The sequence below is a fragment of the Choloepus didactylus genome, chromosome 1, assembly GCF_015220235.1.
Source record: "Choloepus didactylus isolate mChoDid1 chromosome 1, mChoDid1.pri, whole genome shotgun sequence".
Taxonomy (NCBI): Eukaryota; Metazoa; Chordata; class Mammalia; order Pilosa; family Megalonychidae; genus Choloepus; species Choloepus didactylus.
In genome coordinates this window covers 70,527,189-70,552,250 of record NC_051307.1, presented here as the reverse complement: position 1 = coordinate 70,552,250, position 25,062 = coordinate 70,527,189, and the positions used below count along the sequence as shown (strand labels likewise).

Below are 25,062 nucleotides of genomic sequence, written 5' to 3'. Positions count from 1 at the left end.
AGAAGGAAGTAACTGTCAGGGAACAGTTAGTATGATGGAAAACTATATTATGCTTCCTCAGAAATTATGACAAATGTGTTCCATGTAAGTTTCTGGAAACTACACACAAGAGATATAACATTAATTTCCTTTATCTTGTTGGCATATTTTATCACTCATGAACATAGTTAAAATAAAATAGAGAAAAAGAAAGATCTCAAGTCTCTCAGAGTAAAGAGTTTTCTTTTTCAAATTTAGCAGCAAGTTAGATTTTTAATTCTATTAAAGTGGATTTTCTTAGAATTTCTTTCCACCAGGGTTTGGAAACTTGATGACTTAACATGCAATGTTCCTACAACCTGTGTCTGTACCCTGTCCCTATCAATCTGTGTATTAGTACTGTTTTGGAGTCGGGAAATCCTTTCTTATTTCTAATTTTTAAAATTTGTGTATGTCCTTGAAATTAGCAAACATTTATTGGATACCTATCATGTGTAAGGAGCTTTTATAGATGTGAGACCTTTTTCCTCCAACAAAGACCTTTGTTCTGATAGAGACTTGAAATGCAGCATGTAAATAAACTAACCACGGTGGCAGGTAAAGCTGTGTGGCAGGTGGAGTGGTGTGGCATTTAATAGCCTGAGAAGTCACATTTGGGAAGAGAAATGGAAAAGATGTGTGGAAGCACTTGGACATAAAACTTATGTGGGTCAGATTTCAACAGGCTGAGACATAGGAACATTGTATCAAAAGAAGGGGAGATGGCTTAACCCAAGGTATGGATCAGAGAAAGCAAGAGACAGTTCAGATAGTTTAGGCATAGGGAAGTAGTGTGAGAAATGATGGAATGGCAGCTTGCTTGCATAGATGGTAGAATTTCTTGAAGAAAATATCATTTTAGGATAATTCTATTCTACTGAATAAAAGCAAAACAAAAGCCACTCTTGAAGTATCAAAAGTAATAAATAAAAATGGAGGAGTAGGGATTGTAACAAGTAAAAGATAATTAATTCTATTTTCTTCTTGGTTTAGGGGAGGACTTGTATTTTTTTGTGAATCAAATCAGTGAATACTGATTCATTGTTCACATTGCTATTTCACAGATATAGATTTGGTTAGTTAATATATAGTTATTTAATTATTTGGTTAGTTTACCACTATTGGCAAACCAAAAAGTGAATCTTTTTTGGTGGTGGTTATTGTTGCTTTTGTTGAGTCAGATCCAGTTGGTTTTGGTGACATTTATCTCAGGTCATAAAAGTATAGTCGGTATTTCTAATGATTCATTTTCTTTTGAAAAAGAACCAAAGAAAGAAAATCAAAGAAATAAAACAAAGTTCTGTTATGTACGTATTGCTTCCACATGAATGTCATAGCTTTTATGACTTTCCAATTAGTTAACAAAACTTACATTGTACAGTGTAAATAAAAAGGAGTGTGAGAGTGCATGCTTCTCTTTTTTTTTTTGTCTTAAGTAATAGAAGTAATAGACTAGCCTATATATTTTTATGTTTATTTTTTTATTTGTTTTACAAAAGGATACTTGTAACTGATTAGGTTTAATCAAAGTAAGTCCAATAGTAAAGACAAAAGAGTTTTCTTTATTGAAGTAGATATTGTTAAGCTTTTAAACCAAATTAAAGTTATGAGTGATCATATCACGTCATAGTAGGTTTTTAGGATAAATTTTCTAGATAAAACGAAATCATCAAAGGGATATTGTTAATCTTTCTTTGGCATTTTTGCACAGTTAAAATAACTGGCATTTAAAAAAAAAACATTTGAGAGAATAAAAGCTTTATTGACTATATCAAGATAAGGTTTATTATAGTACTTCTCTTTATCCAAACTGCTGCTGTAATTATAGGAGATTTCAAAATCCATATGAATGTATTCAGTCCTGGAGCCACACGATTCCTGGCCCAGTCTACTTCCGCTCTACCATAGCTGCCCATTGCAGAGCCACGTTCTGGTCAGAACTCATCCCCCCAGATATTATAAATTCCTTTATCTCCCTTACTAATTACCTCCTTCCATTCTTCTTGTTCTACCTCAGGGTCATTCACACTACATTGTTCTTTTGACTTTGGAGATCTCCAAGCCCCTTGATGCTCCATTTTCTCCTAGTCTATTAACTCCCTCAATTCACATAAAAATCCATTTGAAATCTTGCCAGTTTAACTCCCATTGCTCTCTTCTCTCCTCTTCTGTCTACACTCTGTCTACACAATTTTAGCTTGAATTAATTAAGCCTGTTGCATTCTGAGTTCATTCCACTTTCCATCCTGTCCTCCTGAAATACATCCTCCAAACAGCTGCTCCTTGAACTGTCTCAGACCCACATCTAACTTTTCTAATGACTTTCTCTCAATTAAAGGAAAAGGTTCATTCCTTAATGTAGTCTTTCAGGTTCTAAATGATCACCCCTTCATCCTCTCCCTTCATCACTCTGGACCCACATTTTGTCTTTCAGCAGCATTAATCTACTTGCACTTCTACATGCACTATGCTGTTTCTTACCTTTGTGGTCAGTTTTTTCCCAGAATGGTCCCTTCACTCCCTTGTTCATGCTAACCTTTTAAATGTCCTTTAGTACTCAGCTCAGATGTTTGCCACATCCAGGAGCCTTCTGGAATCCCAGGCTGGAATAGGTTACTGTTTTCAGTGCTTACAGACCTCCCTCTGTCATTACCCCTGCCACATTACATTACAGTCATCTCTTTCTGCCACTGTATTTGGTAAATTCATTAAGGGTAAGATTGTATCATTGGTGCCTAGACCAGTCCTAGCATATAATAGGCACCTGATCAAGATTTACTGAATAAATGACTGAATGAGTGAATCAAATATTTGATCACTGTTTGTTGTTTATGAAATTATGAAAAGCCACCATGATGCTTGAATATGATTCTCATCTTACTATTAAGATAGTCATCAGTTTAATGGACAATAGTCTTATATGGGAAAAAGAAAAAACTTGTATGATTAAAGTTTTATAATTTTGAACAGAGGTGGTTGGTGGAATTATTATTAATGATCACAATTCCTATTTAATGAGTATTTTTTCTAATTAGATGCGTTGGGCTCTTTCTTACATGTATTTTTTTTTTAATTCATTTTATTGAGATATATTCACATACCATGCAGTCATACAAAATAAAGCATACATTCAGTTGTTTGCAGTACCATTATATAGTTGTGCATTCATCACCAAAATTAATTGTTGACATTTTCATTACCACACACAAAAATAATAAGAATAAAAATTAAAGTGAAAAAGAACAATTAAAGTAAAAAAGAACACTGGGTGCTTTTTTTTTTTTTTCCTTCCTCCATTTTTCTGCTCATCCATCCATAAACTAGAAAAAGGGGAGTGTGGTCCGTATGGCTTTCCCAATCACATTGTCACCCCTCATAAGCTGCATTTTTATATAATCGTCTTCAAGATATCTGGGTTCTGGTTTGTAGTTTGATAGTTTCAGGTATTAACTGCTAGCTATTCCAGTTCGTTAGAACCTAAAAAGGTTGTCTATATTGTGCGTAAGAGTGCCCACCAGAGTGACCTCTCGGCTCCTTTTGGAATCTCTCTGTCACTGAAGCTTATTTCATTTCCTTTCACATCCTCCTTTTGGTCAAGAAGATGTTCTCCATCCCACGATGCAGGGTCTAGATTCCTCCCCGGGAGTCATATTCCACGTTGCCAGGCAGATTCACTCCCCTGGGTGTCTGATCCCACGTTGGGGGAGGGCAGTGATTTTACCTGCCAAGCTGGCTTAGCTAGAGAGAGAGGGCCACATCTGAGCAACAAAGAGGCATTCGGGAGGAGGCTCTTAGGCACAATTATCGGGAGGCCTAGCCTCTCCTTTGCAGCAACAGTCTTCCCAAGGGCAAGTCCTGTGGTAGAAGGCTCAGCCCATCAAGCCACCAGTCCCCTATGTCTGTGAGCACATCAGCAACCATTGAGGTGTGGGAGCCCAACACCCCTGCATTCTCTACCAGCTCCTCAGGGGGGCTCTGCATATTTTTTTCATTTTTTTTTTTTAATTAACATTTTTTTTAAATCAACTATATCAAAAAAAATTTTTTTAAAACTTTGAAAAATGTAAAACAAATGGTTTATAATGTAGAATGTAGGGGAACTAGCAATAGAGAGCAAGTAAGGAAGGGGGAACAATAATCCAAGAAGAACAGATAAGCTATTGTGGGTAAATTTAACATGCTGGGAATGCCCAGGAATGACTATGGTCTGTTAATTTTTGATGGGTATTGTAGGAACAAGTTCACAGAAATGTTGCTATATTAGGTAACTTTCTTGGGGTAGAGTAGGAACATGTTGGAAGTAAAGTAGTTATCTTAGGTTAATTGTCTTTTTCTTACTCCCTTGTTATGGTCTCTTTGAAATGTTCTTTTATTGTATGTTTTTTTTAATTATTATTTTTATTTTTTTATTTTTCATACAGTTGATTTAAAAAAAAAAAGTTAAATAAAGAAGGAAAAAAATATTTAGAGCCCCCTTGAGGAGCCTGTGGAGAATGCAGGGGTATTGGCCTACCCCACCTCGATGGTTGCTAACATGACCACATACATAGGGGACTGGTGGTTTGATGGGTTGAGCCTTCTACCACAGGATTTACCCTTGGGAAGACTGTTGCTGCAAAGAAGAGGCTAGGCCTCCCTATAATTGTGCCTAAGAGCCTCCTCCCGAATGCCTCTTTGTTGCTCAGATGTGGCCCTCTCTCTCTAGCTAAGCCAACTTGAAAGGTGAAATCACTGCCCTCCCCCCTACGTAGGATCAGACACCCAGGGAAGTGAATCTGCCTGGCAACGTGGAATATGACTCCCGGGGAGGAATCTAGACCCTGCATTGTGGGATGGAGAACATCTTCTTGACCAAAAGGGGGATGTGAAAGGAAATGAAATAAGCTTCAGAGGCAGAGAGATTCCAAAAGGAGCCGAGAGGTCACTCTGGTGGGCACTCTCTTACCCACAATATAGACAACCCTTTTTAGGTTCTAAAGAATTGGGGTAGCTGGTGATAGATACCTGAAACTATCAAACTACAAACCAGAACCCATGAATCTTGAAGACAATTGTATAAAAATGTAACTTATGAGGGGTGACATTGGGATTGGGAAAGCCATAAGGACCACACTCCCCTTTGTCTAGTTTATGGATGCATGAGTAGAAAAATAGGGGAAGGAAACAAACAAACAAACAAACAGACAAAGGCACCTGGTGTTCTTTTTTACTTTAATTGCTCTTTTTCACTTTAATTATTATTCTTGTTATTTTTGTGTGTTGTGCTGATGAAGGTGTCAGGGATTGATTTAGGTGATGAATGTACAACTATGTAATGGTACTGTGAACAATCGAATGTACGATTTGTTTTGTATGACTGCATGGTATGTGAATATATCTCAATAAAATGAAGATTTAAAAAAAAAACAATAAAAAAAAAACCATTTCAAACAAACCATGACAAGGGAGTAAGAAAAAGACAACTATTTTAAGATAATTACTTTACTTCCAACATATTCCTACTCTACCCCAAGAAAATAACCTAATATAGCAACATTTCTGTGAACTTGTTCCTACCATACCCATCAGAAATTAACAGACCATAGTCATTCCTGGGCATTCCCAGAACGTTAAATTTACCCATGATACCTTATCTGTTCTTATTGGGTTATCATTCCTCCTTCCTTAATTGCTCTTTATCACTAGTTCCCGTACATTCTACATTATAAACCATTTGTTTTACATTTTTCAATCTTACAGTCTTATTTACTCTTCACAACAACTCAATCAGACAGCATTTTAATTTAAGATTTTTAGAGATAAAGAAACTGATTAAAGAGGTTAAGTAATTTGCCCAAGACCACTAGCAGAGTAAGGATTTAAACCACGAACTCTCAAACCTCAAGGCCAAATACTTTGACATAGAGAAAATTAAGCAGAGCACATTTTGAATGCCTTCTGGAGACTTCTCAAACGATGTTTCATTTGAGCATCAGGAAAATAGGATGGTCTTCCAAGATAGTTTGAGTTTAGTTTAAATAAAGCATGTATAAGTTGTCCATTCAAAGCTACTTATTGGAGAAAGCAAATATATTCGGCCTGTGACAGTATTCTTATTGCGAGAGATAGTATCTTGTTCTTTGATAAGTAACATGCTTAGGAGTACACTGCAGAGATATCAAAGGATACCCAAAGTTCATCTCTCCCAGCCACAATTTCAGGCTTGGCATCCTTTGCCATGCCAGTGGTAGATGACTATATTAATAGAGGAAATTAAGATATTCCTTTAGTTACCTATTTTATTGTAATTTTTGGACTAATTTAGATTGCTAAATTCCTCTTTGAGTGAGCAGTTCAAAATCCAACATGTAAAATGCAGTAAGTAGTTTGAAAACTTGTCCTATTACCTTGTATCTGAGGTTAGATTGTTTCTGGAAACACTTCTGACTTCTCTTAAGATTCTGGCATTTGCATTTTTAGAGTCTGCTTCATACTCCTCTTAGAGGTATTGAAAACTTTAAAGCAATTGGGCAGGGTGAAGGGGTGAGGATCCAATGTTATTTAAGATTCTCAAGACCCTTCTTAAAAATAGTTGTTATTCCCAGTAGGGAGAAATGAAAGGCAAGGCTTTCATCACCCTAGTGTCCCCACATGCTTATGGATCAAAATGTTCCCAAGGTTGTCTCTGCTCCTCTCCGCTTGACAGACAGCCACATCTTTTTGTGCAGTGCAAGCCACATCTCTGAGACACTATGGTGAAGGTCGGAATAAATGGATTTGGTTATATTGAGTGCCTGGTCACCTGGTCACCAGGGCTGCTGTAAACTCCTGGCAGAGTGCAAGTTGTGGCCACCAGAGACCCCTTCATTGACCTCAGCTACATGGACTACATGTTCTAGTATGATTCCACTCATGGCAAGTTCAAAGGCACCATCTAGGTTGAGAATGGGAAGCTTGTCATCAATGGGAATCCCATTACTATCTTCCAGGAACAAGATCCCACCAACATCAAATGGGGTGGTACTGTTGCTGATAATATGTTGTGGAGTGCACTGGTGTCTTCACGACCATGAAGAAGGCTGGGGCTCATGTTAAGGGTGGTGCCAAAAGAGTCAGCCATATTTGTGATGGGCGTGAGCCATGAGAAGTATGACAACTCCCTCAAGATGGTCAGCAGTCCTTCCTGCACCACCAACTGCCTAGCCCCCCTGGCTGAGGTCATCCATGACTACTTTGGCATTGTGGAGGGACTCATAACCACTCTCCACACCTCACTGCCTCCCAGAAGACTGTAGATGGCCCTTCCAGGAAAATAAGGCGTGATGGCCACGGGGCTGCCCAGAACATCATCCCATCTACCAGCACTGCCAAGGTTGTGGAAAAAATCATCCAGGAGCTGATGGGAAGCTTACTGGCATGGCATTTCACGTCCCCACCATGTCTGTGATGGATCTGACCTTCCAAGTGGAGAAAGTGGCCAAAAACAATGACGTCAACAAAGTGGTGAAGCAGGCATCAGAGGGCCCTCTAAAGGACATCCTGGGCTACACTGAGAAACAGGTTGTCTCCTGCGACTCTAAGAGTGACATCCACTCTTTCACTTTTGATGATGGTGCTGACATTACTCTCAAAGACTACTTCATCAGGCTCATTTCCTGGTACGACAGTGAATTTGGCCACAGCAACAGGATGGTGGTCTACATGGCCTCCAAGGAGTAACAGCCTCTTGACCACCAGCCCCAGCAACAGTGTGAGAGGAAGAGAGAGGCCATCAACTGATGAGAGTCCTGTCTGCAATTCGATACCCCAACACTGAGAATTGCCCTTCCTCCACAGCTTCTATCCCAGACCCCTGAGGAAGGGGAGGGGCCAGAACCCCACTTTGTCATGTACCATCAATAAAGTAGACCCAGCCCCCCCCCCAAAAAAAAAGTTCCCAAGGTCAAAAACAGTCTGAAGTACTCTCCAAACCCATTGTGAACAGCACTACATCAGAAATACAGTGAATGGAAATTGCTTTTTAACTGGACATGAGTCTCATTTTAAGTGGTGCTGTTCATATTCTTTATGTCCTGTCTTTCTTTTAATGTTGAATTTGTTTCACCTTGTAAAGATTAAGAAGACCATGTTCTAACTTTTAAATGTGAGAGTTGAATTATTTATAGTTTTTGGATAAAAAATGGTCTCTCCAATGGGATTGGGAAAGCCATAAGGACCACACTCCCCTTTGTCTAGTTTATGGATGGATAAGTAGAAAAATAGGGGAAGGAAACAAAGAAACAAACAAACAGAGAAAGGTACCCAGTGTTCTTTTTTACTTCAATTGCTCTTTTTCACTTTAATTATTATTCTTGTTATTTTTGTGTGTGTGGTAATGAAGGTGTCAGGGATTGATTTAGATGATGAATGTATAACTATGTAATGGTACTGTGAACAATCGAATGTATGATTTGTTTTGTATGACTGCGTGGTATGTGAATATATCTCAATAAAATGAAGATTTATAAAAAAAAATGGTCTCTCATTTCTTCTACTTAAAGCAGTATGTTCTCACAAACTTTAGACCTCATTGAAATGAAAGTGTCATTTAAAGTTTCCCACTAATCCAGCATTCAAAGCTTTTTCTTTCTTTCTTTTCTTTTTACACAGTTATTAAGTTTTATTTTTAAAGGTTTCAGAAGATGAGTGGCAGAGCTCACAAAAGTTACCTTAATTGTTAAAAATGAGAAATTTGGAGAACTTTTTACCAAGAATGGATACTAAAATAGCTTTTAGGGAAATGACAACTTAATCGTCTCTTAGTTGTTAAAGAAAGCAAAAGAAGGCTTAAGGTTGGAATAGCTAGAAGTAAATACCTGAAACTATTGAACTGCAACCCAGTAGCCTTGACTATTGAAGACGATTGTATAGCAATGTAGCTTATAAGGGGTGACATAAGCATCATTTCTATGGGTCTCTACAGTCCACTTCAACACATTTGAACAAAAGCCCCATTACTAAAAAGAACTTCAGTGTTCCTTTGGAGTTGGCTGTTATTAAAGAATTTATCTTGCATATAGGGTACTCATGAAAAACGTTCTGGAGAGAGACTCAGAATATCTGTAAACATGAAACAATTTCTCTATGCTGCACTTACGGTCTTGAATCCAGCTAAGTGTGGGCCAGCTATAACTTGAGGTTATATGGCACAGCTGTTTCTTGAATGCAGAAAATTCAAGGATAGCATGCAATCTAATTAGGTTGTATTCTTCATGTGACACCTGCATTTACTGGAGACTACTAAGTCAGTCTTAATTTTTTTATTCATCTTTCAAATTTAATTCATATTTCAAAATATCTACTTCCAGTCTCTTTGTGATGTTTGCTGTAGTAACTTGTTGATCAACAGTGAAGTTCCACCATACCACCCAAGTTGCCATATTAATTGACTGGTTTGCTTCTACCTTTTGCACACAATGTAACTTTCTTTTTGAGAAAATGATTCATATCTTTTGAAGAAGTACAATATTATGTGACCAAATCCAAGATAAAAGAGGTACCTTGCTTATGTCATATTCTTGACACTGCAGATGCATTTCTCTTACTTATTTTTATGTAGTTGGCTTTCCTTCTCCTCCTCTCTCTGTTTTCACTCCTTCATCCCTCTTCTTCAAGGTTCCTTTAATAGTAACATCTTTACTAGTTTTACCAAGATGGACAGATATCTAGACGGTACTTTCTTCTTTCTTTTTTTAATGCCACTTTATTGAGATATATTCACACACCGTACAATCCATTCAAAGTATACAGTGGTTCACAGTATCATCACATAGTTGTGCATTCATCACCATGATCGTTTTTAGAACATCTGCAGTACTCCTGAAAAAGAAATAAAAAGAAACTTCACCTCCCCCACCTACCCTTATTGACCACTAGTACTGCCCCCTACCCTATTTTGAGACTTACAGTAGAGGTGGGTTAACTAAGATTGTCAGAGATCGATATATAGATCAGTGGAACAAAGCAACACATCCAGGAGTAGATCCATACAAACACAGGCAACTAACTCCCCCCCCCCCCCCCGTATAGTTATACAATCATTATCAAAGATCAGGGCTACTGGATTTCAGTTCAGCAACTTCAGATATTTCATTTTGGCTATTCTGAAACACTAGACACTAAAAAGATAGGTATAATGAGTCAGTAGTCACAGTCATTTGTTAAATCCTGATTTCTCAGTTACACCTCCTCCCTCTGATTTGATTTTTCTCTCAATCTTCAGGGATATCTGGGCAATGACCATTTTAACTTCTTCATGCTGGGAAGGGGTGTTGACCTTATGGGACAGAGGAATGAAACTGGTTGATGTTCTTGGAGAGGCTGGGACCTCTGGGTTTCAGGGCTTATCTGGCATGGGATCAATCTGGAGGCCTTAAGTTTCTGAAAAAAATAAACTTACCAAGAAAAAACTTTTATAGAGACTTAGACAGAGCCCAGGGCACTCCCTCAGGTTTTCAGGAATACTGTTGGTTGGGGCTTAACATACTGTGGTAGTTTGCAATATCTGGCTAACCCTTGCATAAGAGTAACCTCCAGAATGACCCCTCGACTCTATTTGAAATCTCGTAGCCACTAAGACTTTATTTTGTTTCATTTCTGTTCCCCCTTTTGGTCAAGAAGGCATTGTCAATCCCATGATGCCAGGGCCAGGCTCATCCCTGGGAGTCATGTCCCACGTTGCCAGGGAGACTTACACCCTTGGGAGTCACATCTCATGTAGCTAGTTGGGTAGCGAGTTTATTTGCAGAGTTGGCTTAGAGAGAGAGGTCCCATCTGAGCAACGAAAGAGGCTCTCTGGAGGTGACTCTTAGGCATAATTATAAGCAGGTCTGGCTTTGCCATTGCAGAAATAAGTTTCATAAGGGCAAGCCCCAAGATCCCCCAAGATCAAGGGCTTGACTTATTAATTGGGAGTCCTAATGCTTGAGAGAATATCAGGAATTTCCTAGGTGTGAAAGTTTAATAATAGCTCCACATTTCCCCCCAGTCCCTCAAGGGGACTTTGCAGTACAGGGTACTTTTTGATTACCTGGTATTTTGAAACACTTTTATTCTCAAATTATTTCTTGTAAACAAAATCCCAGACAAAATAATGGTTTTGTTTTGGTTCAGCTTGTGATGGTTAATGGAAGATATGTGGTAATAATTAGTCTAGATACAGTATTTTAGTGAAAGACACAGTTGCCACATCCCTTGTAAAATTAATTAAAGTTACTTTTATAAGATTATTGAGCCTTTTCTTTGTGGAAAAACATTTTTTTTTTAGTTGTTTTGGGGTACAAGAGTTTTAGTAATGGAAACATTCTTAATTAGTAAGCATCAAATCCTTTACTACATCGTCATCATTTTTGGTCTTATGATGTGGGGAAATCATGACTAGTGAACTTAGGGAAAATTAGCTAAGTATGGAAAATTTTCATATTAGGAAAGAACATTTCATCTATAAAGAATATATAGAGTTGTTGCATTTCCCCCCCATGTCTAGATGATTAGAGACAGCTGTGTTCTTATACTTTATTTTCAAAATTGGATGTTACTTCTTTTAAAAAAAAATGATACCTAGGAATGCAGAGTGGGGTGGGGAATTAAAGAAAACATGGTGTAGCTAAATATAGAAAACACAAGAAACTGCAGAGAATCATATAAAAGAAAACTTATTTGCTATGGTAATACATTTAAATGACAGCAGGTAGAGGAATTAACTGTAAAGTGTTTTCATGTGTTGATCTGGATTGCAGCCTTTCTAGATCAATCTTATAGAGTTCCAAAATAATTATTTACATATATGAGTATATATACATATAAATTAAATATAAAATAAATATATCATAAACTTCTGTTATATGTGAAAAATAAGGTAATATAACTGATGCATCCAAATATATTTAATAACATGAATTTAATTTTCTTTAAAGTCGTGAGGCAACATATATTTTTTCTTTGCTTTAGTTTATGCCAAAAGTGAAGTAAAACTGGTGATTCTTACAGGAACATACACATTTTTTAGAATTGAGCAATGATGACTTATAGAGTTAATATGGATTCTAGAGTTTATAATTTTTAGACTGTAAAGTGATAAAGTGCTGCTGTTTCTAGTTTAAAGTTTAGTCTTTGCAGAGCTAGTAGATCAACATCCAGGATGGGTAGTGATCATTAGCATTGTGCTTCAGACTTTGAATCAGCAAGGGAAAATGAAAAACATTTGTGTATGATTAAAAAACAAAGAAGCAAGGGGATAGAGAGCAACCAGTGAGAAAATTAAGAAAGTGGGTTCATCCTACTTATTGCCGTCTTGTTTCTCTTTTTCCCTCTGTATGATCAGTTGGAAGTTTTGGTGAAAAGTAACCTTTTAGCATAATTAAAGAAATTAATTTCATTGCAGTTTTTCCAGGTTTATGCTTTTTCTTAAACTCAAATCTCAAAAGTGAGTGTTGTAATTTGCCTTTGGCCACAAGTCTTTCTTCTGATATAGTGTAACAGTTCACTTCTTAATTTCTAATACTAAATATCATTTATCTACTGTCATCTAAAAGGAGGATGTGTTGACATAAATTGGAAATTTGGGTCAATGTCAAAGATTGAACTAATTACAGGAGCTTTTCTCTTGAGTTAGTTTGAGTTGTGCAGAAGTGCAGATGAATCCAAGAACGTGATGCACAATCACATATGACCATAAGATCTTGTAAAATGTTTGTTATAGCTGGTCAAGCACTAAAATAAGGGCTTAAGTGCTCACCCCTCCTCCACTTTTGTAAATCTTATAGAAAATATAGGTTATAAAAATGGGATATTTTGTTTTTCCAATAGAGATGAATTTGTTTAGATATAGAATACTTTATACTTTATTGCTTTCTCTTTGTACTTTTCCCACTTATCACGAGTACCTTCATTTATTCTATATTCTCTTTGTACTCTTCCCACTTGTCACGAGTACCTTCATTTATTCTATATTCAACTTATTTAGGAAGTTATACATTCCTTTTATAAATGTTTTAGAAAGAGTGAACACAACACCCGTTGACCTTGTTGAGAGGTACTTAGTATATGGTCTCTGGCACCGAAAATTTTTTTTTTTTTTTTTTTTTTTTTTTTGCTTGAGAATCATTAAACACAGGAACACCAGTAAAAATGGGGAAAAGAACTGTGATTTTTAATGTTAAAGGTCTCTTGAAACATGTTATGATTATATATGCATTGCGAATTAGATGGATTTCTCCAATTAGTTTTTCTTTATATTTTCTTTGAAACCCAAAGCAAATGCTCACCCACTCCTCAAAAAAAAAAGAGCTTCAGAGTAGAAATATTTTATATGTGTACCTATGTGAAATAAACAGGATTTGTAAAGAAGCAAGTTTAAAACTGAAAAGGTTTTTAGTATTTTTTGCTTCATTCGCACATAATTCATGTTACAAACTTATGAAATATTTGGAAGGATTGCAGGTGATAGTATTATTTTGAAGTATGATTCATATTTTAAATCATGTCAACATCCATAGAACTTAACATGGAAATTAGAACAGAGGGGACACCTGTATTTCCCTCCCTTCCAGTACATTTTCCATACTACCAACAACTTTTTCTTTATAGGTTTGATCATGTCTCTGCTCTGTTTAATCCATTTTGGCTCCCTATTCCCTGTATCATTAGCTGTTAACCAGAGGAGCACATTAGAATCACATAGGGAACTTCTAAAATATATACATATCTGGAACTCATCATCAGAGAATTTGATTTAGGTAGAAGTGGCAAGTGCCCATGGATTCAGATTTCTCTTCATGTCCTGCCTGAACCAAACATTCTCCTCCCATCACCTTCTATTCTGCTCTTTCATGCTGAAGATAGATATTATACACTTAATTCTATTTCATACCTCTATGCCATTCATGATCTTTGTACCACCTGAAATGCCTTCTTCACCTCCCTCCCTCCCCTTCCACTTCAGGTCTTTAAGGTGTCAAATATTTATCTTCCTAGAATGTCTCTGATGGCAAATTTTTCCTTCCTCCTCCAGGTAGAGATAGTTTACTCCATCTTTTGTATTTAGCATTTATATTGGATTATGAATTTTTTTAGATGTCCAACTCTCCAATTTAAGTATGAGTTCAGTGCAGTCATGCAATTTATCTTGTCCAAGTTTATGTTAAGTGAATATGAATAAATAATAAAATAATAGTCTTTTAGAAATTTAAATATGCAGTGTTGTTATGAACATTGTTTTTAGGGGTATTATTGAGTTGTGTTATCGGTGACTACCAAGACCAAGGTTGATACTTTGCGTAATTTTACTTGTCTTAACATATATCCCCATTAAAACTTATTTGCATATGTATATTTAATTTTTCCCTTCACTTTTTCCCCTTGTGTCTATAGACGAAATCTCACGAAACTGTCCCTCATCTTCAGTCACATGCTGGCAGAAATCAAAGCAATCTTTCCCAATGGTCAGTTCCAGGGAGATAATTTTCGTATTACAAAAGCAGATGCTGCTGAATTCTGGAGAAAGTTTTTTGGAGACAAGTAAGTAAAAATCATGTTTATATTTTGGATACATCTTTGAAAGGTGACCTAGTCCCACCTCCAGTTTTGTATAGTATAGATTTTACTTGAGTATTTTGACAATGTACTTTAGTGTTTTGGGTAAGTGTTTTAATTTGTAATTTTTCTGTTTGGGCACCAAAAGTATGCCTCAACATTTTATAACTGGATAGTTTTATAGTATTACAAAGAAAATATCAGTTTACATGGCATGTGTTTATTTTTAGACATTCGTTGAGTTACATAGTGTACTCTAAGAAGTTTATAAGATAGAGTCTGTTCAAGAGAAGCTTGTAACTTCTTTTAATTTAGTACACACGTAAGAAACATATATAAAATAAAAGTCAAAAAGAGATGATATTTTAAAATAACATAAATAAGATGCTATGAGTATTCGGAAAAGGGAGCAATTGCTTCAGGATGGTAGACCAATGGAATCCACCTGGTATGTGAGCTTGGTTAAGATCTGAAATTAAGGTGGGAGAAGGCCGTAGCATTCTTTGTATTATCGCACAGAAAGCACGCATGTGTGAACAAGATTCAGAAATGAGGTTAATTTTATCACAAAGTTGCATTATGCAACCGGATTAAGATTTTTTTTTGGGGGGGGGGTGCGTGGGGATACTTCCTGTCCAGATGCAAATTCATGTGATCTTGGTAAATAATAAGAATTGAATGTCTGAAGCCAGAATAAATTAAACTTGTAAAATTATTATCAGGAATCTCTCACTAAGATGATCAAGAACTAAGCATTAGGAGGCAAATGCTTTCCTCCCTAGCCTTTTAAGGATCACCTTTGATCTGAGAGTACCCTCAGAATGTCCTTGAATATAGGCTGAAGCCTGGCTGAGAATTAAGGAGGAAGAGGGTGTGTTTATGCATAGATTATTGTTTTAATCCCACATTTAAGGGTCTGTCTTTATCTCTTAACAGATGAAATTAGCCATTTAAAATGTTAGAATATAGTTTTGATAATTTTAATGCAATGACAGCTGATGAACTAACTATAATATTGCTCTTTTTTTTAAAGTGAAGTATTGTGTTTCTCTATAGCTACCACCATGACTAGAATATACTTATATAGCTTACATTGAGCAGTATACATTTTATTAGCTACATAATTTTTTGGATTAGAAAATGTTAATGCCTATTTCCCATTTCTTGTACTAAAATGGATTCAGAATTATTCATAGGTATTAAGAGAGGAAATACTAATGTCCATTAACGTGGACGTTCTGTATTCCAGCTATCTAGCTATTTGTAATGTTCCTATAGCCATTCACAGATGAGGAATTTAAAAAAAAAAAAGGCTTCATCTTCATGTGAATTAGAATAACAGCTAAGAGTATACTAATTATTTGTAAATGATAGAAAGCAGAAAGGGTTTGCCTAGTTCTGGGAGTAAGATCTGAGGATTTCCTGCAGTTGCAGTTCATGTATTCACACTTGTGAGGTTGGTACAACCAGTTGGTAACCTTCAAAAGAAACTTTATCTTAAGTTTAAAAAAATCTATAGGTCAAATTGTCTGTGGTATTTCTCTTTGAAAATTGAAAATTCTGGTGCTTTTAAAAATTTTTGTTTACTTGTCATAAGGTCAGTAAAAGATGGAAAGATTGTTCACACATTTATTGAGAGGACTTTGTTTTGCTGGCACCTCAGGCCACAGAAAATTGTGCTTTTGAGACATCTTTATTTCCCTTTATTTAAAACCACAGCCATCAAGGGGCTGAAATTTCTGTTGAACTGCCACGACTGAAATCGCTACTAAATCAAATGGGCGTTCTTGAAATACCAGTAAATATGCTCCCTAACTCCCAAATCTTTTACTTTGTGTACTGTTTTCAGATTTACCTGAGAAAGCTGCTTAGATTTACCTGAGAAAGCTACTTAGTCTTTAACCCCTTCTAGAATTTATAGATATTTCCTAAGTCATCAAATTTAATTATTTGTTTATTAGATTATTGGAGAAAACACCTTGATATATGTTCTTCATGGGTTTGCATTTAGTGGTTTCACAATATTTTATTGGATGAGTGAACAAATGAAATGATGTACCCTTTCAAAGGGCTGAATTCTTTATTTTAATTATGTTTTAATATAGTTTGTTTTTTCTGGTAAGTTAGTTCTCATATTGAAATATTCCTGTAAATTTATCTCACGCACAATGAGGCCCTGTGAGAATGCTTACATTTGAGTTAGCTAGTGCCTATAAAATTGAAAGCTACATTGTTTCCAAAAACAAAAACATTGAGAGGTTGGCTCTAAAGACAGCCAAACAAATTATGGTTTTTATAAAGCAGCTCTTAGGTTAAGGATTATTGTTACAGCTTTCTTTACAAGAGGAACCGTATCAACAAGAACAAAACATTAAGATTCAAATAAATTGGGGAATAAGGTATTGTTAAAAGGACTTGGATGAACCCCTAAGGGCAATTTTTGGAATCAGACCTCATAAAAATAGGCAGCAGATGAAAAGGACTTTCAAGTGTCCTATGCCTAATGACTCATTTTAGTGCTTCCCAACTTCTCTGAATTCATGGCAAAGCCCATCTGTCTGCTCAGGGACCAACCCTAGTAGTGGCCAAGAGGCTCGGACTGTCCTGAGGGCAGAAAGGATCCGTAACAAATAGTGTGTCCTGGCAAACTGGTTAGGAAGTTCTACATCAGTCAGATTTTTATGCAGATTCATTTAAACTCTCAATCCTTCAATCCTGCCTTTTGTGTTCTTTGTTCGTTGACCAGGAGATAGTAGAAATATGTAAGAAAAGAGAAGTGACAGTATTGAGTAAAGGTGTCTAGGTAAATTCTGTAAAATGAAACCAATACCACATTGAGTCTTCGCATTTCAGAGTAGTGGTTTATAATCCAGAAACACTGAGTATAAGGCTCTAAAGATATAGCACTAGCAGTTTAACAAGTAAAACATATCGATGTGGTTGTGCTCTGGGTGATAGTCATTTTACTTAGCAAGTCACGTAACAGTACCCAGGCTACTAATGCTGTGCACTTCTTGACATTGAGGAGATTTAGACATAAATTTGTAACTGAATTATAATTCAACAAGCACCATAGATTCTAACTCCTGAATCTTCTTATGTATCCTCTCCTCCCCACCCTTATTTTAATTCAGGTTCTCTTCACTTCTCTCCTGGATTACTGCAACATTTCTGACTCGTCTGTTAGCTTCAGTAATACCTTATCCAGTTGTTCTTCTTAGTAAGGCCAGTGAGCTTTCTAAAAAGCAGAGCTGATCGTGCCAGTCTTTTGCGTGAAGTGCTTCCATGAATCTTTACTGATTCTGAATTAAAGTCTAAAATCCCATTAAGATTGCAAGCCTTAGGAAGGGTTTTTTTCCAGCTCCATTTCTTTGTATTCAGCTCATCCTCAAAGAAACAAATTACTCAACACTCTACCCATATTCCCTAATGTACTTCGTTTTCTCACACCCCAGTGTATTCGTTTCCCTAAATTGTAACCACTTCTTGGGAAGCCAGTCACCCATGCCCCACCCAGTGTGCCACTTTGGATGTTTCCTTGACTACCCCAGTCCAAGGTGAATATTCCTACTGTGTACTGCCAGGTGCCTGTGCTTAAGTCTGTGATACTGGATCACTATGAACTGCTGACATGTTTGCATTTTCCAGTACACTAGACGCTCCCTTGAAGGCAGGGATTGTGGCTTATATTTGTTTCTCAGAGCCTGGCACATTTCCTGGATTCTGTGAGCACTAAGAAATGCAACAGGCTATATGAATAGGTGGATGGATGGATGATGTCTAGTATTTGCTCAGAATTTGCAGTGGCTGCATTATCTACAAATTGACTTTGTCTTTTTTTTTTTTTTTTTAAATATTAATTCTTTCAGTTCTTACTCCCTGGAATGCCTCTTCCCCTTTTTTTCTCTTCTGTCTTCCTAGCATTTTGACTCCCTTCTTCAAGTTCAGTTCGTAAGTCCCCTTTTCTGGGCTGTTCTCCCTAATACATACCATCACACGTGTACAGTTTTGATTACTCCTTCCTTTATGTTCTTTTTGTACTTTTGCTTGTCACATTTATATTACTGAATATATGTTTACTATGTGAGCCTTTCCTGCTTGACTGTGAAGCTCCTTAATGCCATTTTTATGCTAAAAATTAGTAAAAACAAGCACATGTATTACAATTATTACATATCAAACTCTATGATCAATGCTTTTTCAATGTAGTCTTTAAACATTTTTCTTTAAATGATTATTGAATGAGTCCTTTGGGTACTATATAACAGACACTCAGTAATCGGAGGCTGAATGTATGATTACATGGGCATATTTTTTCTAACATTAAGCCCTGTCTTCCTTTACTTATGTTCTGTTCTTCAGTCAAGTTTGATTTAGCTCTTTTCTGACACATCAACAATTAAAGGTTTTTATGACTTTGCCCAAATTGTTCCTTCCAATCTGTTTACAAATCTCTGATTACAAATCTGTACTAATCCCTCAAAGTTCATCTCCCTCATCAGCTTTTCCCTTATTGTTACTCCTAGACTCTTACTTCTTAAACTCCTTTAAGCCCTTGCTTACCCTTTGCTTTTATTATTTCTATCATTTTAGTAAAAGCAGAGTCATTTGCCATTTGACTCTAAGCTCCATGAATTAAGGCTTGTTTGTCTTTGTATTTCCTAAAGGAGATCAGGACAGTGTTTCATACATAGTCTTTCAGGACCTGTTAATTTAATTCAGATGAGTTTTGTGAAGTAGAGGACTGTGAGTGAACATTTGTAAGTGTGAGATAGATAGAGGGAGCTTGCTTTCTTCCTTTCTTGTTTGGGAGGCAGCACACCCAGTGGTTAGGTACAGCCTCTGGAACCAAATTGGCTGTATTCAGTTCTATGTGCAACACTTAACCAGCTTTGTGACTTTGGGCAAGCAATTTAATTTCTCCATGTATCAATTTCCTCATCTGTGAAAGGTGATGATAATAATACCTACCATCTAGGGTTGCTGTGAAGGTTAAAAGAGCTAAAGCCTACCTATAAAGCACTTAGTGTCTGGCCCACAGTAAGCACTCTGTGTTCAAAGTAATTAGCTAATTTAAACCCTTAAATCTTTCTCCAAATTCCATTTAAGTGTCGTTCATTATTAATTCTAGGGGAAAGGTTAGATTTTGTATGATGGATGTTCCACAATTCCTAGCAATTTAAAAGTTAAAGCACTCCACCCCCAAAAAAGTTTTCTAAACTGTTTGTATCCCTAAACAGAAGTAGGGTAGAACATAGGAAACTGTCCTGCTTACCAGGGGAAAAAAAATGATCTATTTATATCTCAGATAATTTCTGCTACCTTTGATTTCCTGGGGAAGTGGTATGGACCTTCTTTGGTTTCCTGTATTTTCCCTTCACTTTTAATAAGAAAGAAGGGACAGTGGTTTCTGTACCTTTCTGGTGGGTGAGATATATGTTTTTCTAGCGTATGAACTGGATCAGTTTTCCTGCTAGTCAAAGAAAAGGAATATTAATTATCTATAATAGAAAGAGGGGATGCACAAATAGAAATTAAGGACTTTAGAAGAAAAATGTGGCAGTAGAAAATTTAGAAAGAAAAAAAACTAAAATTGAACTCAAAAATACTAGTTAATGATTGTTACTCTTTAGCCAACTCCTATTTTTGCCTTTTCTTTTAAGAAAGTATCTTTTTATCAGTAGGGAAAATAAAGATTAATATATTTATTACAGCCTTATTTTGTGCTGGTTTGGATGTATTATGTCCCCTGGAACTCCATGTTCTTCAGTGCAGTCTTATGTGGGCAGACGTATTTAGTGTTGATTAGGTTGGAACCTTTTGACTGAGTGTTTCCATGGAAATGTGACTCAATCAACTGTGAGTAAAAGGTTTGATTGGATAATTTCCATGGAGGTGTTACCCTGCCCACTCAGAGTGGGTGTTAATTGGATCCCTGGAGTTGTATAAAGGAGTTCACAGACAGAAGGACCTCAAAGCAACTGAGAGTGACGTTTTGAAGAGCAGCTGCAGCTAAGAAAGGACAAAACGCCCCAAGAGCAACATTTTGGAGAATGCCATTTTGAAATGCAGCCTGGGCATAAGCGGATGCCAGTCATGTGCCTTCCCAGCTAACAGAGGTTTTTCCAGACACCAATGGCCATCCTTCAGTGAAGGTACCCTGTTGTTGATGGACACTTTACGGCCTTAGGACTGTAACTTTGTAACCAAATAAACCCCTTTTATAAAGGCCAGTCCACTTCTGGTGTTTTGCTAACGGCAGCATTAGCAAACCGGAATACCATATTACAATTTTCAACCTATAACCAGAATGTATTCAAGTTGAAGAAGAAAGAGTATACAAAGATGATAAATATTTAAAACTGGTTCTGTACTGTTAAAAAGTGCCTAAGAAAAGTCACAAATAGTAAGTCAGTTGTTTACTAGAGTGGTCACAGGAGCCCTGAGGTTGTATGGAGGAGCTGGTAGATACATATGTGGTGTATATGTATGTTATATATGTATATATGTTGAAAAAGAAGCTTAGGAATCTATTCAGTGAGGAATGATGTGAGTGGTGACCGAATTGTGTATGGTGGCTGTTACAGTTCGAAGAAAGATATGCAGTAACCTCAAGATTACACAAATAACATTCATATATATTTTTTTGTTTTCCCTTTGTTTTTGGTTTCTTTATCCTTCTCCCGTTTACTCTGAACTCTTTAAAAGGTGACGTTTTTCGCAGTGAAATAACCATAGTGTAGGTTCTTGTTCTCATTATTGAAACCAGATTTTATTAGAAACAAGAGCATGTTTGGAGCATGAACGCAAACTAACTGAGCTTGCAAACTGATCTATAATCCTGAATAATGGATTTATTAATTTTCGTTGACAAATGCAACTGTCAGGCTCATGAGGATGCTTGCATCACTCTGGGTAATTTATATGCAAAACCCCATTATACCCAGAACCTTCCTGGGTGAATATGAAATCCAACACATTATAATCCTTACCTGGACCTGACTCATTAATATTACCTGCCTGGTCCCCAGGTATTTGAGTTTATAATTTCTGAAATAAATGGTGAAACCAAGGGACCAGTTAATACAAACCATGGAGAAGGTGAATTGAGAATGAAGAGGACTTTAAAGGATTCTGGGGATAAATGAAGTGTGCACAGAGGAAATTTAAGGAGGTAGAAACATCACCAGAAAGTAAAGAAATAACCTGGGAGGGTGTGATGTTATAGAAGCCAAGGGTAGGCAGGAATTAAAGAAAGGGAGATGAATCAGATAATGGTACTGCGAGGACATACTAGAAAAAGACTTAGTTTTCATTAGATGTAGTAATATCAAGAATTTGTAACTTAATTTTTCCTCATTTTAAAATTCTGCATGTCTCCTTTATTACCAAAGGATTAGTAAGCTCCATGTCTTGGGTTTTTGTGTGGACTGAAAAGGCATGTTGGTTTTTTTCTGTGCACTGAGTAGGTGTGTTGAGTTTTTGGTGTGCAGTGACTAGGTATGTTGTGTTTTTGCTGTGCATTAGATTCTCTTCTGCATTGAGTAGCTAAATTATTGTGGCTGGTCCCTTACCAACATGTTGCCAATTATAGCCAGCCACAGAGACTCTGAGAATATATTTTCTTATAGTGAAGTTGCTAAAATCTATAATAATAAAATTGTGAGCTTATTCCCTGAAGTCTAACCCATTTGTATCCAAATTTTGACTACTTATTTTCCCTCCCCATTTGGGAAGTAATTAACATTTTTTTTCCTGTTCTGCTAAATGAGGAAAATACATTAATGCCATTTGCTGAGACCATTAACGTTTCCTGAATAACCCTGAATATTAAGCCTGACACTAAAACTTCCAGACATTGTGTTTCTAAAATGTCATTTAAAAAGCTTTCCTTGCAAGGTCCTATTTTATATATATATTGCACATCTCTCCATTTCTTAATTCTAGTCAGCTGATCAGTTGTGCCCTAATCATTGAAATCGAATTTTTTAACCACTAATATTCTCATTCTCAGAAATTCTTATACTGTACTTCTTTTGTAGTTCCTGAACAGGTAATGTTGTTGGAACTTAAGATATGACACTTATGAAAATGTTTCAAAATAATGATTCACAACTTTATTATAGTGCTGTTTATTTCAAACTATTTTAAAATGAAATTATACTTTGCTTAAAAAGATGCCCTATATCAAAAATATCCAGACAAATTATTAATGTCTTGCAAAGTATTTAGTAATGTATGTCAGGATTCAGACATCCTAGTTCTTAATCGAACGTTCCATTCCTTCTCTGCAAGATGTTTCTACCTTGAAAGGTCGAGTTTCTCTTTCTGGAGCAAAGTGCATGCTTGCTTAAGCCCTGAAAGATAGAGATAGTGTTTCTCTCCAGATCAAAGGGCAGGCATGCTTGTTGCCTGTTAGAAAAATTTAGGCTCCCTAAGCTCAAGGATCCTCTCCTGAAACAAACCCACTGCCTGTGCAGGTGTCACCTGCTGCTCTTCATATTACGCTGTTGGACATAGGGCTCAGAAAAAAAAAGTGCAGGAAAATGCTGCTGTTCTGATCACTGCTCTTGCTGTGAGCAATAAAGTCCTTTGGCTTTCACCCAGAAACCTCATGGTTTCTCCAGCACCCATGAAACTGTAACTTTGGCTGAATTGTTAGCTTGAAAGAAGGGTAGAATCTCAAAGCCTTTACAGTTTTTTATACAGTCATGTTCTCTTGAGAGAAATTGTAACTTAATAAAGTAACTCAAGCTTTTTAATATGTTTGGAATTATTTTTTCTTAGTAGACTGCTAATGATTCATTTTTTGTTCTTCCTTATTTTGAATATTGATTATTTTTTAAATCAACAGGATAAAGAACAATAATTATTTTCCCACAATGGCTTTGCTTTTGCTTTGTTATTCTGCAGTTATCAGTAGTTTCTCTTATTAAAATGACTTTTTTGGGGTGGGGGGACTTACTGTGCACAACAGTTTGTATACTGCTTTTCCAGCCAGAATTTTACAGGTGGTGTTGAACGTTGTATATTTCTTTTGCCTCAGTTTAACTTCTCCATATAGGAGGCACCACCTAAAACTTAATTGACCTGTGTAGAGAGATTTATAGGGATTTTTGTTTTATTACTAATTTGTTAATTTGCTTGTTTGTTCAGAGAGGCTGTACTCTTAGTGCTAAAGAGAAGATCATTTTAAAGCCTTATTTAAGGTCTTCTATGGCAGTACTTTCTAATTTCGAGATTTATAATCTCCTAATTTAATTTAATCTGATGTCAGCAGATAAAAGGCATCTTGCTATGACCCATGAGCTGTTGTATCTCATGTGTCTCATGAATTTACCAAATATTATTGAACTTTCAGAGAAAATATACCGAAGAACAGTGAAAAAGAGCAAATAAACATTGTTTTAAGAACAGAATCTTACTCTTGCTCTATGTTTAGTGGCTACTAAGTAAAATAAAAAATGAAATTTTTACATATTTTACTAATTGTACTCACAGCTCTTCTCTCTATCCCTCTTACCAATAAACTTTATTTCCAAAGCCAGCAAATAAATAAATAGAATTATGTATAATTTCATGAATACAATAAATTTATTGTTTATTATGTTCAAAATTTAGGATGTGAGAAAAGCAGTTAGAAAGCATGAAAACTATCGCATAAATGAGTTTATTGAGGATATCAGGAATAATACTAAAAGAAGCTTTTTTTCCTTGTTCTGGAATCGTGTACAAAATGTTATGACTCTAGACTTAAGTTTCAGAATGTGAAAATAAGAATGATATTTGTCCACTATACTGAGAAATAATGCTTGTCTACACTGTAGAGAAAATGTTATGAACTTTTTGACAAAGGGAAGAAACCTTTCACAAATACTCAACATTTATGTCTTTCTCTGTGAGTGTGAGGAATTTTCATTTATGAGGAATATGGTTTGATTTAATTATGAATATCCTTGGTAAACATGGTTACTATCCTATTAAAGATGAGTTATTGTTACACACTTTATTTGACCAGACTGTTTATGCCTTTTCTGTGCTTAAAAAAAAAAAAAAAGTATTTCTCCCTTAATAATGGAAGAGCAGTGGTAGTCTGATGAAAATCTATTCTATTATCACATCCTTTAAGAAATATAGTCATTACAAACAAAAGATTGGATGTAAGGAATAGCTGTTAACAAAATGTCAATATACTGTAAGAATTGCAGTACCCATATTTGGTACTGATAATAAAAATCAAAAGCAAATACATTACGAATATGTTATTATCTTTTGAATAACACTATCCCTCAGTTTAAAGGTAGTATCACTGAACATAACTTTGTTGACCAAGGTGAATTTTCTATTAAAATTCGGATGAAATTAAAAGTAAGATGGGTACATATAGAGCAAATAGTTTCTGTTTGTTTATAGTGAAAATGACATTTTACATCTCTGAGCTAGAATAGATTTCAAACAACCATCAACCACTGCAGCAACAAAACCAACAAATGT

General features: G+C 36.1%; 1 protein-coding gene across 5 annotated transcripts in view; it reads left to right on the top strand.

The window, feature by feature from the left end:
* Positions 1-25,062, top strand: part of CBLB (Cbl proto-oncogene B) — a 234,641-nt gene that overhangs the window by 93,353 nt on the left and 116,226 nt on the right. For all 5 annotated transcript variants that reach the window (XM_037835057.1, XM_037835056.1, XM_037835053.1 and 2 more), the window contains exon 4: positions 14,407-14,553. In XM_037835057.1, coding sequence (XP_037690985.1) covers positions 14,407-14,553 — 147 coding nt within the window. The remainder of the gene's footprint in view (positions 1-14,406; positions 14,554-25,062) is intronic.